Source organism: Parambassis ranga, chromosome 17 (genome assembly GCF_900634625.1).
Source record: "Parambassis ranga chromosome 17, fParRan2.1, whole genome shotgun sequence".
Taxonomy (NCBI): Eukaryota; Metazoa; Chordata; class Actinopteri; family Ambassidae; genus Parambassis; species Parambassis ranga.
This window is the reverse complement of record NC_041037.1, coordinates 3726373-3741739: the sequence shown is the minus strand read 5'-3', so window position 1 is coordinate 3741739 and position 15367 is coordinate 3726373. Positions and strand designations below refer to the sequence as shown.

Here is a 15367-nt window from a genome sequence, read left to right as displayed (position 1 = left end):
ATAATGATGTACAGACTGTATAAAAAAAAACAACGTACTGTGGGGTATATTATGCTCCATGTCCTCATTACTCCTCCTGTGCTTTCCTCAGACATGTTTCCTGTTGGTGGTCAATGTGATGGGGCAGCGTATGGACTTCTACTCCATGCTTCACGGCTTTGCCTTGATAGTAGTCATGTATAGACGCAGAAGAAAAGCCATCGCTGAGATCTGGCCCAAGTACTGCTGCTTCCTGGCCTGCATGCTCACGGTGCAGTACTTTGTCTGCATTGGGATTCCACCTGCAGCCTGTAAAGGTTTGTGTGGTCCGATTGATAGTTTACTGACATGTGATTCTCAAGATCACATGACATTGAAAGTGTCCATTGGTCTTTAGAGGAAACAGGTTTGAATCATGGTGTAAAAATCTATCATGAAAGGCCAACAGGAAATCACACTTTCTCTGCTGTGCCATGTCAAGGCCCTTATAACAAGCCTCCTTCTCTCTAAGTGCTCCACAAATAATCCTGACATATTTCTGCTGTAGACATATACTATGTGTCTGATGTTCTTTTCAGACTATCCCTGGAGGTTTCCCAACTCGACTACAGACTCCAATGTGGTCAAGTGGCTCTATGTCCCAGATTTTCACACCCACCCAAAGCCAACATTCCTGATCTGTAGGTTAAACGTGAGAATGTAACAGTGTCATCACATTTTATATGTTATATAACGTAACTAAAGCACTTTCCTCTCCTCTCCTCTCTCCTTATAGATGATTTAATGTTGCTGCTGTGCGCCTCTCTCCAGAGGCAGGTCTTCGAGGATGAGAACATGGCAGCCGTCCGCCTCATGGCTGGTGACAATGTGGAGATCTGTAGAGACCTGGATGCAGCCTCCTTCAGCGTCCACAACCCTGTCCCTGACTTTATCCACTGCAGGTATAGCACAGCTTTTTCCTTTGTCACATATTAGGTCTACAGGTGTGGTATATAGTAAGGACCACTTTCTAAAATTTGTGTTAGTGCCTTGTTGTCAAATTATGAAAATGTGCCAAAGAAATACATTACAGACTTTTGAGTTTTTTTTTATCTGCAACATAAAAATTGGAAAGCTACAACCGTAGACAAACAGGTGGAGCGCAACTGAAGCTGAGGTGGACAAGCAGGTCACCTAGTTATTTATGAGAAATTCCAAGTCTTAGTATAATTAAAATTAGTATGCCCAGTAAAGATAATTGTTTTGATAAACAGGTAATTAAACAAGCTAAAAGAGTGTTAGAATGTTAAGGTCAAAGGTCAAGTACGTGCAGATTTATACAATGAAATTTTGATCATTAGCTAGTTACTGGTCAGTTAAATTTGTTTCTGATCTCTCTCTCTGATAACAAAGTGGAATTCTTTCTGCACACTTTATTCTCTCCTGCTGAGCAGCTCACAGGCTCACTCAGTCAAAACCTGTTGTTGTACTTGGCTGCTAACTGTGTAACTGTAGAAATCTTAAGTGGGGTGGTGCTGAGCAAGAACACACTAACTCAGCAAATCTCTTATCCTGGATAAATAGAGCTGAGAAAGAACTGACTGATGACAGTGGCACCTGTCATGTTTCTTGGAGAAAGATAAACACCCTTTCTATACATAATTTAGAATTTAGGCCATCATCTGATATCTGCAGCCATGTACTGACTGTGCACATAAAAAACTGAACAGAGGTTTTTAGGAGGCAGAGGTGATAGAGAGCGAGTTAGAAAGACAGCGAGAGCATCCTGACCTGCCATTGATTATGTGCTCTTCACATTCCACTGTTTTGATGCTCAAAGTGGACAAGTCTTTTATTAACGCACTCTGCGTCCATCAACAAGCGCTCGTGGAGAGATGGAGCTGTAGAGCCCGTCTGTCCACGGCACAGCAGCTCTGCACTTATTCCATCGTTTCCCTCCAGGATCGAATTACGGATACGGGGTGGGGGGGAGAAATCCATAATCCACAAAAACACTCTGTCCGTCACTCCACAACTCAGGCGCTTTTGCCCTGTACTCTAACTCAATAAATAGCTTTTAAGTATGGAAAAGGTATTTTCTCGCCCTGATGAAGAAGGACACTCACTCAGCTGTTCCGGCCCATCAACGCATTGTCAGCTCCAAACCCACTTCATCAGATCTGCTTCCTAAACAGTGCAGCTCTTTGTTGTTACGGTGCCCATGTCAGTCAAATTAATTAATCCTATGTTTTCACTCTACAAATCATATTAATGGCTGCTCTCACATGCGAACAAATGTTTATTCCACACATATGCTTTTAGCATGTTTAGGCAGACACAGGACAGGCAGCTGAGTGACCAGGATCAGGTTACACCACTGGTTCCCATTCATTGATTCGACTCTTAAGGTTTCTGAGACACTACGTGATATGCTGAGTGTGATTGATGACAGGATTATGCACACAGCAACAGACTGAAATGTTGTGTGGACTTTTATTATATGGCAAACATTCATCTTCACCTGTATTACTAGCTAGATGAAATCCATGCTGTTTGTATGCATCTTCTAGCTAAAAGAGTTTATTGTTTTCCCATTCACACTCACTTTTCTCCATCTGTAGGTCCTACCTGGACATGCTGAAGGTCATTATGTTCAGCTACTTGTTCTGGTTTGTCCTCACCATCATCTTCATCACTGGAACCACAAGAATCAGCGTCTTCTGTATGGGTTACCTGGTGGCCTGCTTTTATTTCCTGCTCTTTGGCGGCAAGCTTCTGCTGAAACCAATCAAAAAGATCCTCCACTATTGGGACTTCCTGATCGCCTATAATGTTTTTGTGATCACAATGAAGAACATTTTATCTGTGAGTAATTTAGTCATTTATCTTATATTTCAGATTCCTTTTGGTAAAAGCTTTAGCAGATAAATGCTGTCTTGTTTGTAGATCCTGGCGTGCGGCTACATTAAATCTATGATGGTCAACCACTGCTGGTTAATCCAGTTGTTTAGTTTAGCGTGCACCATCAAGGAATACAAAATACAAAAGAGCGGTGAGTAAATCCCCATCTTACCTAGTCCGATTTTTTTTTTACAGAATGGGTTTAAAATAATAAGATGTGCCGTGTGTATATTCAGATTCAAAAGAGTGTGAACTGCCCAGTAATGAGGCCGGCATCATCTGGGACAGTATCTGTTTCGCCTTCCTGCTGCTGCAGAGACGAGTCTTCATGAGTTACTACTTTCTTCATGTGGTGGCAGATATCAGAGCATCACAGATACTGGCCTCCAGGTACTCCACTGTAGACCTATACACATCAGATGTTTGTCAGAATCACTAGATGAGATTTTTTTTGGTGGGGGGGATTAGGATCAGCCTTATCCATTCTTTTGTGTGTCTGTGTGTTTCAGAGGGGCAGAGCTCTTTCAGGCTACTATTGTGAAGGCGGTGAAAGCCAGGCTGGAGGAGGAGAGCAAGTCGGTGGAGCAGCTGAAGAGACAGTGAGACTCTAAATGTTAACCTGACACATGCTGTAACGCTCTGTGTCACCATATTATGCTTTCATCTATTTCTGGATACCTTTGATGAGCCTCATTGGGTTTAATTTAGTTCATAGTTATGTACATTTGTTCCGGATTAAACCCTCTTCTGGCTCAGTCTTTATTGTTTCCTGGAAGCCAGCTCTTTGTGTACCTCATAAAAGCAATGTATTTCCACCACTTATACTTACCTCAGGAGTTACTCATGAGATAACATCCACTCATCCTCTCTAATGAGCACTCCGCTGTTACACAAAATACACACATTTCCATACGAGGCCTGTAGATGTTTATGGTGAGTCTGTTGATGTTCCTCTGTGTCGATACTGCACGTCTCTTCACCGTCTCTGTGATCTAATCAGGATGGAGCGCATTAAATTGAGGCAGCAAAAGTTTAAGAGGGGCAAGGAGAAGATGCTGAGCCTGGCGCAGGAGTCTGTAGACGGACAGACGATGGTCCAGCCTGAGGATGATGATGATGATGGTATGACAAAGCTTGCCGGGGACCTCTCAAAGTGGAGTTAGACAGTTGGTGTAGAAGTAACATAACAAAGTGCAGCAATGTTTTGCAATAACGTACAGTACATTAGCATGTAACCTAAAGGCAGCTTCATTCAGTGGAAGTTTTCTTGCATTGATGTTGCATTGATGTATTGATGTTGTGAAATTTTAGGAGCACATCCAACGAATGCCAAGACCAAAAAAAAGCAGTGGTGGAGGCCGTGGGTTGACCATGCTTCCAGTAGGTTGATCCCCACAACCTCTTTTTTTCCTCTTCCTCCACTGATTTTGTGTCCTTGACCAGAACACTGAGGATTCCCATACTGCACCTGGGCTCTGAAGGCACCATCACACATTAGTCCTCCCCTCCAGACTTTAATCCTTTTCTGTCTCTATTTAAGGGGCCTGTAGATACACATAATGTATCTCTGCACTTTAAGATGATCCATAAAACCATGTCGGAGCAGAGCAGGGCTACCTTAAATAGACACAATGAGGCAATGAGGAAACAGAAAATGACTAACAGCTGGAGGGATTGGACTTGTCATCATTGGTTTCACCTAAAGAGCCCACAGTAGAGAATCACTCTGTTATAAACCTTCATCAAGCAAAGATATGAAGTCACCTCATCTTTATTCTCAGTTCTGAATAAAGGATGAAGGGTGTGTTCATTCTTTGCCTGTAGACATGATCACCAAACAGGTGCTACATGGAAAATACTGGATTACATCTGTACAATTATGGCTTTTATAGTGTGAAAGTTCTCTTTTTAAATACCAGGATTTCTCAAATTTCTTCAGTACAGTGGCTACCTGTTTGGTCTGCCCTCATGTCTCATATCGTATTCCACCCCCCACACAATTATTTCTCTATTTTATCTCTTTGTCATTTGATGCTTCATCTCCATTTCATCCCAGCATCCTCCCTCATCTCCCACCGCCCACCACAGTTCTGTTCAAGGACATAAGTCAGCCTTGTCTATTCCATTGCTTCTAACTACTGGAGTCACTTACTTTGTCAAGTAGCTTAAATGTGACTGTGCAGTATAATAAATAAGACACTCTGCATTGTGCTCATACTGTAGTTCTGCTGGTCTTACTAATTTTCTCATTTAAATTCTACCATGTTCATGTTATTAGTCATGATGATAATTATGATAAGTTAAAATGTAGAATTGAAAGGTAAGGGGTTCGGTTTTCCTACATCTTTGTTTCAGGTAAAAGGACTCTTGTCTGATTTTCAGTGTAATGTCATAAAAAGTGATGAATGACTATAAAATGATGAATGACTTGAGTTTCAGTGTGAGTGGGTGTAACAGCACTGTGCCCTCTGCCCCTCAGTGGTGAGAAGTGGAGACTATTACTTGTTTGAAACTGACAGTGAAGAAGAAGACGAGGAGGAGGAGGAGAAAAAAGATGGGGAGCAACCAAAGAAGTCAGCGTTTCAGGTGGCTCCTTTTCTCATGTCACAGAGATTTTATTTTCACTGGGTTGTATGCTTTTATGCTTGTATATTTTTTTAGTTGTAGGTTTTTGCTTTACTCTTGGAAGCAGGTGTTTGTTTTGGCCATCATGTTGTAAACACAACTGTTAATGTGATTTTACTTGAGCAGTACTGAGCATTTATTTTATTTTCTTGGGTTAAATATCAGAATTTAAGGCTTTCTGTTGCACATGTTTGCCTCCATGCTGGCTGAACAACATGCTAAATGTCAGAAGTTCACTTGAAGATTAACTGTTCAGATGTGATGGTTAAATGTCACTGCGATTATAACCCAAGAATTCATATGTTAAGTATGACAAAAATGTCACACAATGACGAAATTATCAGACACCTGCATTAGAGTGTGAGAAAGGGCTAGCTCAAGATCTTTACACATTTTCTATTAAACCAAATGTTCAATCAAAGCTGAATCAACAGTTAATTATATGTCTTTTTTGATATATTCTTTATTGTTGAAATAACAAATTTCCAGGCAGCAAAGCTGTTAGTTTAACATTGATTGACGCTGATTTAGTGGCTTAACAGTGACTCAATGTATTTGTCTGCTAACCTCTGTTTGAAAGACTTTTTCTACTAATCCTCTCTCACTCTGTTCCCTCTCTTTAGCGAGCGATAGCGAAGTTTGTCTCTGCTGTTCTGGCTTTACCCAAGTCTATCATTAGGCTGCCTAAAACTGTACTTCAGTATGTAGTCAAGGCGGGCAAGGTACTCACCCTCTCATCTAACACAGCTTGCTTTCTGTGTGAACATTCCCGCAAGTAACAGCTAACACTACAGCTAACTTGTCTTTTCAACTTGTGTTTTGTGCACAAATTATGAATTGGATTTTAAATGTTTTGGTTTGTTTCTAGATGTATTCACCTCAGTGCCTCCTGTGCCTCACTTAACTGCTGCCCTTTGTTCTCCAGTTTCTTTACCAAACCTGGCTCACAGACCCCAAAGCTGCTCTCAAAGCTCGAGCCAAAGATAAACGCAAATTTTGGAAGAAATATACCAAAGGGGTCCGACGCAGGAAAACCAAGAAAGATGGTAATCAAGATCAAATTTTGCTTGGGAGACAAAAAAAGTGAAACAGACTTACTGATGGCTTGATATGAGTTCTCTGCCTTTGCAGCGGGTCACGTTGCCATTGATGTTGGGGAGCTGTCTGATGGGCAAGAAAAGGGAGATGAGAACAAGAAGTCTGGTGGACCAGGTTGGTTTTACTGAAAGGGTAGTACTTTTATGAGATCCATTAGAAATGACTGACTTGATTGTACAAAAAGCTATGTGGAACCGAGTGGAGATAAATTGCCTTCGTCTGCTTTAATGTCGCATTTTGTTCCTCAGACAACATCATCAAACGAGTGTTCAACATCATAAAGTTCACCTGGGTGCTCTTCCAGACAACGGTCAACAGCTTCACCAAGTGGATGAACAGCATGTGCAGCGAGTACATCGACATCTCCACTGTGCTGCGTATCGAGCGCTGCATGCTGACTCGAGAGGTCAAAAAGGTACAAGCTCCTCTGTGCTGACTTTGAAGAAGCAGCAGCCTATGTTTGGCTAAGAGAATTCATTGGTAAATAATGACTTATCCTTCCAGGGCAACATCCCGTCCAGAGAGAGCATTCATGTGTATTATCAAAAGGCCATGAGGCTCAACATGTCCAGGCAGGCCAGCTTGGATCAGCTCAGCGAGGACGGCTCAACCTCAGGTTCCACCAGGGTCCGAAGGAGGCGAGGAGGCTACCGAATGGAGAGCCAGGACTCCACAGCCTCCAGAGATAGCATTTCCAGGTATTCAGAGACTGAGTCTCGCTTCAGAGCTTCATCATTAGCTCATTGACCCATTTCACTCACATCACCACACATCTCCCGTCTGTGTAACATCGATCTCATCTCATTCTTCTCACCCCTCATCATCCCATCTGTCACTCTCTCAGTGCCTTTACTGAGGCCACCACGCTGTTTTCCCGTCAATCTACCCTTGAAGACATGGATGCAATGCCAGAGTTCATTCCTAAAACCAGTGAGCGCGCCAGGCCCAAACTGCGTAAGATGTATGGCCTTGATGTGTCCAACTCCTCCATGGACAGTGGCGGCAGCAGCTTCATATCCAGGTGCCAAGCTCCTTCATTGCACTTACAAACATTTCTTTCACCCTCATGAATGATTTGATTGACCCATTGTTGTGTTTGTTTTTAACATCACTGCATGATTTATTGTGTCCTGAAAAACTTGTAAGATAGAGAACTGGCATCTGTCAATCTGTCCTGTGTAAACTGGGAAAGTAATTCAGTCTGCATAAGAGGACGTGAAAGCAGACTGATGTACTCCCTGCTTGTTTTGTCCTCTGCAGTGAAACAACCCAGTGTGTCATGCTCTACTCTAGGCAGGGCACTACAGACACCATAGAAGAAGTGGAGGATGAGCAGGATCAAGGGGAAGACAAGCAGCAGGTGCCCAGGGAATCCCAACAGCAGGATGAGGGACAGGGGGCTGAAGGTGTGACGTGGAGTGATCAAGAATCCAGACTGAGAGAAGAAAAAGAAGAAGAAGGAGAAGATAAGGTGGAGGAGGGGCCGGAGGTGGCAGAGGGACAGCAGAGTGAGGTGGGTGAGGAAGGAGTAGAGGCACCAGAGGACCAGGAAAGAGAGCATGCTCCCTGGGAGTCCTTTGGTCCAGACGAAGGCCCCTCCTTTAGGCCGGAGGAGGCAGACTCTGCCCCTACTATGCAGCAGAACGATTTCACCGAGAGTGAAGACGGAGGAGGACAGCAGGACTTCCTGCAGACAGAATGTCAGGGAGGGCTGCTCTACACGCCTGATACAGATGCCTCTAAAACATCAGACGCTGACGTGCCTCCCAGCTACAGCAAGGCGGTCAGCTTTGACCGTCTGGAACTCAGCGATGATGAGAGTGACACGGACAGGAAGAGGCGCATGGTGATGACCTTCGACAGTCGCTCAGACAGCAGGTCGGACATCATGCTGCCATCCATGACCACTGAGCTGACGGCCAGCGAACTGCTACTCAACAAGTAAGTCCAAAAAATTCCTGAAAAATCGAATCATGTATCTCAAAAACTTTGCTACACATTTATCTTTAAAAATGACCTTAAAATTGTGTGATGTGATTCCCTTCCTGTGTCTGTCCAGGATGTTTTACGATGAGGAGCTGGAGCAGTCGGATAGGTTCTACCAGTCCCAGCCTCTCATCCTCCAGCTCTGCTATGCTCTGTATAACATGGTGGTGGCACACTCAGAGCTTGTGTGCTACCTGGTCATCATTGTTAATCACATGGTGTCAGCCAACTGTGTCACCCTGGTCCTTCCCATCACCATCTTCCTCTGGGCCATGCTGTCTGTGCCCCGTCCCAGCAAGCGCTACTGGATGACTGCCATCATCTACACTGAGGTACAGCCAGATATGATGAAGACATCCTGCTCGGAGCTTTTAAACCTCTGCATATATTTGTGACTGTTACATTGTACATGTCCATCTTCATCACAGAAAGACTTGCTTTTCTGTTTAGGTCACCATCGTCATCAAGTACTTCTTCCAGTTTAGCTTTTTCCCCTTCCACAATACCATCGATAAGAATAAACCGTTTCACCCTCCCAACATCATCGGCGTGGAGAAGAAAGATGGCTACGTCATCTATGACCTGCTCCAATTACTGGCTCTATTTTTCCACAGGTCCATCCTGAAGGTATGTTTACAACAAACAAACAGGAAAACGTCTGATGTCTGCCTCAAATAAAGGATATTTATATGTATAAAATATGACACCGCCGCTTGATTACATTCCCCAGTGTCATGGTCTATGGGACGAGGATGACCCCAAACAGAAGAAAGAGCCGCCTTCTCAGAGCGAGTCTGAAGATGAGGTGAAAAGCAAGGAGAGTGAGAGTGAGAAGGAGTCTGAGCCTGCCTCATCAGTGTTCAATGAGAGGAGAGGCTCCACTCAGACCATGAGGTCCATAAACTTTGGGACCTCCATAGACTCAGGACAGGTCCAGGTGCACGTCCAGCATCAGCAGACCTACCAGCGACGCAAGAGCTCCAGTGGAGCCTCGCACATTTCTCATCCGTCTGTGCATTCTTCAGCAAGATCTAAGAGAGGTGACGACTCCTTTCTGATGATTATTTCCTCTTTCTTTTTAAAATGAATGAGAGCTGTTACAACCACAATAACAACAACAATAAACAGATTGTTTCATTGTTCTTTGTGATTTCTGAACCTGGCTCTTGGATTATTACTGTCTGTGACTCAGTGACTCTTCACGGTTCATTTACCACTCAAAATGTAAATTGTTTCCACAGGAAGTACCACTTCCCACAACAGCAGCCGCAAAGATGGCAGTGAAGCCAGCGAGGCCAGCGTCCACCAGAAGACACGCAAACAGATGATCATAGAGAAACTGAGGGAGCAGTTCCTCAAAGTAAAAGCTTTCGTCGTGAAGCGGTGAGACGAAGACACAGCTGCTTCACACTCAGCAGTGTGTTTGTACATAAAGTCAGCGTAGCTTTATGACCGCATTGATGAGAAGTATGATCAGCAACTATTCTGGATGAATGATGTAAGATGCTCTGTGGATAGCTGAAACCTTTCAAAGGGACAAATTTAGACCTTTAATTACAGCATTCCCGTCAGGCCGTTCAGTGTCATTCTGTAAGTGCTGCCACAGACGATCCAAACATGTTACTGTTCTAAATTTAATCACAATAGAACAAGTGGTTTCTGAGATATTACGTCCAGAACAGTAACTGAAACCTCAAACATTTTCTCAACATGGTTCACTGGGTTTCTGATTTACAGTATGATGTGTATTATGATTTTTTTTTTAGTCACCATTCACACATTACTGGTAGCATGTAAAAAATTGATCATAGGATTTTTTGCCGCTCAGACTTTCAATAATCCACATTGCCAAATATGATTCACTGGAAATGGAAATGTAATGTTTCTTAAAGGGTCCTCACTAAAAAGCGCTAAAGGTAGGGTAGGAGATTTCATTCTGATGCACTTTTTGTTAAATTAGTGTAACTTCTCTTTACAATCTGATAGCAACCGATTAGTTTGGCAGTTTCGCTTTAAAACGAAGAATATGAATCATCTGTGGAAGCTATGAAACACTAAAAACATCAGCCAATCCTGCGAGGCGCACCTGCACGTATAGTTGGTTGGTTGTCACTCTCTTCCTGCTCTGCGCGCACCAGAGAGGTACGTGCATGATGGCCGAAGTCACAGACTGGTTGGGAGGCGCGGCTTTGGGGTGAGCTCGAGAGGAAGGGGCGTGTGTTTACTTTCAAAATCTGGCTGACTCTCACTGAGTTTTCAAAATCTCCTACCCTACCTTTAATGATTAACAGAGAACATTGTCACAGGATAAGCAATATAACATGTTTCTATTGTTTTTCTTTCATTGCTCACTTACACTGTTAACTCTCGTCTGTGCAGGTTTATGGAGGTCTACCTCTCCATCAGGCTGTTTTTTTATAACTTGATCCATCCAGAGTACAGCGCGGTCACAGACGTCTACGTGCTGATGTTCCTCGCTGACACAGTGGATTTCATCATCATTGTGTTTGGATTCTGGGCGTTTGGGGTACGTTTTGAATTTGAATTTACCTTCCGTCTCACCTTTTCTGTAACTAACCTTTATTGCTTCTATAGAAACACTCAGCGGCAGACATCACTTCCTCCCTGTCAGAGGATCAGGTGCCAGGACCCTTCCTGGTCATGGTCCTGATACAGTTTGGCACCATGGTGGTGGACCGGGCTCTCTACCTAAGGAAGTCTGTGATGGGAAAAGTCATTTTCCAGGTCTTCCTTGTCTTTGGCATCCACTTCTGGATGTTTTTTATCCTGCCAGGCGTCACAGCAAAGTAAGAATCTTAGCTCACATCAGACATACAGATGTGAATGGGGTTCTTTTGTCATTGTTTTTGCACATGTTTTCTTCTCCTTGCAGGCGCTTCAGTGAAAACAGAGTCGCTCAGATGTGGTATTTTGTCAAGTGCATCTACTTCGGGCTGTCGGCCTATCAGATCCGCTGTGGTTATCCCACCCGTGTTCTGGGAAACTTTCTTACGAAGAGCTACAATTATGTCAACCTCTTCCTGTTTCAAGGGTGAGTTACGCTGGGAAAGTCTCATTTCTTCCAGCTGGACAAACAGATCCAAGGCTTCAGGTCATGCTGGGGTGTCTGCTCAGTAGAAGGAGAATTAGAGAAGATTGCACCTAGAATGCAGCAAAAATTCAAAACAAAATGCATGTATTAAAGTTGGCAACTTGAAAACATCAGTCGCCTGCAAAAAGTGTCATTTTCATAGATGTAGTCATGTCATTTTTCTGCCTTTTTTATGAATGAGTTTCTTCCTCTTTATTGTATGCTTACATAATCAAATCATAGATTATCAATACCTTTCATTTTTCTTTTAAAGGCTCACACTCTCTCTTGAAGACCATAAACAAAACTATCAGCAGGACTAAAAGTAAAGATGTCAAATCAGTCTTTGCTTAACCCTCTGGAGTCAATTGACGCGCCTGCGCGTCTTTTTCACATGGCCAATTTAAGATCACGTGGCAGCAAGAAACAGCGTCGCTGAGTCTCTGTTTTAGTTTGTGTTAAAAGTGGGGACTTCAACCTATATACAGGTTTTTAAATTGTTTTAATATGTCAAGTAAAACCCGAGTTATGATAAAAAAATATAAACGTTTTTTCATGAACATTTTCGCCACATTCGCTGGGTGTTTACTGCTGAGTTTTATGCGAGCAGATACAGGAAACACCGGCGTAAGAGCAGCTCTGACCGGCATGACGTGACATGACACCCTCTTTGCTATTGGTGGAAAAATGCACCACGTCAACCAATCAGGAAATGTTTATGGGACCACGTGGTATTTAGTTGCTAAGGGAAGATTGTGGGAGAAAAGCCGGCGAATGACAGATAGTGATAGCGATTCCCCATTCCCCAGGAGGAGTGACACACCCTGGAAGTGTCAGGCCTGTGATGTGCCCCTCTGTGTTGTGGTGGACAGGAACTGCTTTTTCAAGTGGCACAAATAATTTGTGTGACACCTGTACTGTGTATAATACTTGTAAATAGCTGTACAAAAAAACGCCTGAGGCATTTACTGCATTCAAGGGTAAATAGTTGTAAATAATTTTGTTTTTTGCTACATTTGTACATATTTTTTTTGACATTTACAATTTGCATAAGCATTCTAAGTTATAAAAATGGTTTGTTAAACATGTTGTGTGGTTTGCACAGTAAAAAATCTAATTTTTTCCCACTCGGATTTTATATTTTTTGTGTGATTTTAGGTCCAGTGTGTTAACACAGTATGTCAAAATGAAAAAATAACACCATAGTCACACTTGTGGGGTTGTACTGAAAAGAATGACACTAAACAAAGCAAGGTGAACCATTTTTAAGCTGAAATATAAAGATAAAATTAAAAGTAGTCAAAACGGACCATTATACATATGACTCCAGAGGGTTAATTAAACTGTGTTTCTGGGGTTTTCAGTTTCCGTCTGGTACCCTTCCTGACGGAGCTGCGAGCCGTGATGGACTGGGTCTGGACCGACACCTCGCTGTCTCTGTCAAGCTGGATCTGTGTGGAGGACATCTACGCTCACATCTTCATCCTGAAATGCTGGAGAGAGTCTGAGAAGGTTTTTGTCACTGTGACGTCAGTCAAGTGTAAAAATGAATACATGAAATAATAACATCAAATGAATCCCTCTGCAGAGGTACCCACAACCGCGTGGCCAGAAGAAGAAGAAGGTGGTCAAGTACGGGATGGGAGGAATGATTGTGATGCTGCTGATCTGCATTGTCTGGTTCCCGCTGCTCTTCATGTCCCTGGTAAAATCTGTGGCGGGGGTCGTCAACACTCCGCTGGACGTCTCACTCACAATCACCCTGGCCGGCTTTCAGGTGTGGACTGTTTCTTCTAACAAATGCAAGAAAATCAACAATTATTTTAATGAAGAACAAAGAGAAAGACCAAGGAGATATTCTCAGTATATATTTTTGTGTAAATATTAATTGTCTTTTGGTGTTTTTATATGGAACAGATTCAGGTTAATTACTGTACAAACATTACAAGTGTATTTAATCAGGAAATGTTGGTTCTTTTCACAGCCCATCTTCACCATGAGTGCTCAACAAAAGCAACTGCGGGATGTTACACCAGATGAATTTAGAATATTTGTGAAAAGCTATACAAGCGACGATGTAAGTCATTCAGAACTTAAATGCAATACATTACCTATAAATATGTCACTTTTGTCATATGAAATCATCAGTTTATTAATTCTGTCAGACATTAGTCATGGCCCATGTAACAGGTCACTCCTTATCTCACTGTATGCTCTGTTTTAGTCACACATCCTAGCTTTGTGAGTAGTCAAGCAAATGAAAAATATATTGAAGGTGGTTTATGTAATCATGCCAATAGTAGAACCCTTCACAACCTTCCCTGGAGTAACGCAGTGAGTATGTTGGAGGGTTTAGAGAAGGAGCCCTGTTCCTGAACCCTCAGAGAAAGGGTAGCTAGCTTGTAAAGGGAGCCAGAGAAAAGGCCAGAGTGGCTGTCTTTAGACCAAAGTGCCTGTTTTATTGACCTGTGAGCCGTTCAGTGATGTTATTCTCTTTGATACAACTGTTAGGGAGCCATGCAGTGGTTGGAGGGCTACACCTTTGAGGATCTGACCATCGCTGAGCTGAAAGGCAGCTCCAACTCTCTGTGGACCATCAGTCCACCCAGCAGAACCAACCTAATAGAAATGCTTTCGACGGTCAAGGAGGAATTCCCGGTCACCGTGTCCTGGTCTGTGCAAAGGTACGCAAACCCTCATCTGTGCACTGTGGTCAGTGGTCAGACACAGTTTTGTCCTTCAGGTTTTTGGCTCCAAAAAATAAGATGTGTGTACCACCTCCACAGCCCCTCTGATACATTAATGCTCTGCTACATGCACCTTTCACTGTATATTGGTTTTCTCATGTTTATTGATATTGTTATGTCCATGAAGTCTTGATATCAGTGTGTTGATTGGGCAGGTTGTGATGTCCTTAAACTTAATTCTGTCCTCTTCTCAGAAACCTCAGTCTTGGTGCCAAGGCTGAAACAGCATCTGGAAAACATGTGACTCACCTAGAAAATAATACAAAGAGTGAGCTTATAAAGGTGCTGAATGGGTCAAGTACCATCTCAGAAGTGTGAGTATGTCAGCTGCTGTATACTTTGTCAGGGAGCCTGCAGTGGGTGTACAAACTACACTTTGATATATCAATGGGATGTGGTGTGAAGTAAATTGTTGATCATCTTTGCTTGTAGGAACCTGACAAATATCTTCCCTCGCTTCGTACGAGCTCCCAGCGACTCAGATGCCAAGCCAGTTGAGGCGCTGCAAGGTGGTAAACAACCTTATCTTTGTCACCGTGCATGCATGTGGTTGTACAGGTTTGTCAAAAATCAACCTTATTTCTGCTCTCCCTCTGATCAAATTGTTGTTGTTTCCTCCTCCTCTTAGGTGACAAACATCTTGCAATTAGCTTGACCTTGATGCGAGCTGAGAATTTGACAGATCAGATCCAAGAATGGTGGATTGTCAACCAGACTACGCTCGGCCCCATAAAAAAGCAGTGTAATGGAACGGCTGAGGAAAAACAAAAGTGTAAAGACAAAAAGTTTGATGCCGGCCTGGAGATGTACATATTCAGTGACAAAGTCAGCCCGCCAAGTTTGGGCTTTCTGGCTGGTTATGGGTAGGTGCTCGTCTCCAAAACACATTCTTGTTTGTTATGAAATGGTATCACTCAATGTTGCACAGTCAAACGCAGCTTGTGTGTGAGTGAGTGCAGCC

At 43.0% G+C, this 15367-nt stretch overlaps 1 protein-coding gene across 8 annotated transcripts in view; it reads left to right on the top strand.

Annotated features, from left to right (window-relative positions):
* piezo2b (piezo-type mechanosensitive ion channel component 2b) overlaps positions 1-15367 on the top strand; it is a 51071-nt gene that overhangs the window by 34372 nt on the left and 1332 nt on the right. For 2 of the 8 annotated variants that reach the window (XM_028427070.1, XM_028427073.1), the window contains 31 exons: positions 92-296; positions 558-659; positions 755-920; positions 2580-2823; positions 2905-3010; positions 3096-3249; positions 3369-3458; positions 3860-3981; positions 4171-4239; positions 5339-5445; positions 6108-6206; positions 6410-6530; positions 6616-6696; positions 6831-6997; positions 7087-7280; positions 7427-7603; positions 7843-8523; positions 8642-8900; positions 9019-9195; positions 9299-9608; positions 9810-9951; positions 10948-11095; positions 11164-11375; positions 11462-11620; positions 13024-13171; positions 13248-13436; positions 13644-13736; positions 14171-14343; positions 14601-14720; positions 14839-14918; positions 15035-15269. In XM_028427070.1, coding sequence (XP_028282871.1) covers positions 92-296; positions 558-659; positions 755-920; positions 2580-2823; positions 2905-3010; positions 3096-3249; positions 3369-3458; positions 3860-3981; positions 4171-4239; positions 5339-5445; positions 6108-6206; positions 6410-6530; positions 6616-6696; positions 6831-6997; positions 7087-7280; positions 7427-7603; positions 7843-8523; positions 8642-8900; positions 9019-9195; positions 9299-9608; positions 9810-9951; positions 10948-11095; positions 11164-11375; positions 11462-11620; positions 13024-13171; positions 13248-13436; positions 13644-13736; positions 14171-14343; positions 14601-14720; positions 14839-14918; positions 15035-15269 — 5330 coding nt within the window. The remainder of the gene's footprint in view (positions 1-91; positions 297-557; positions 660-754; positions 921-2579; positions 2824-2904; positions 3011-3095; positions 3250-3368; positions 3459-3859; positions 3982-4170; positions 4240-5338; positions 5446-6107; positions 6207-6409; positions 6531-6615; positions 6697-6830; positions 6998-7086; positions 7281-7426; positions 7604-7842; positions 8524-8641; positions 8901-9018; positions 9196-9298; positions 9609-9809; positions 9952-10947; positions 11096-11163; positions 11376-11461; positions 11621-13023; positions 13172-13247; positions 13437-13643; positions 13737-14170; positions 14344-14600; positions 14721-14838; positions 14919-15034; positions 15270-15367) is intronic. The other 6 variants (XM_028427072.1, XM_028427071.1, XM_028427074.1 and 3 more) reach the window with 6 other exon arrangements.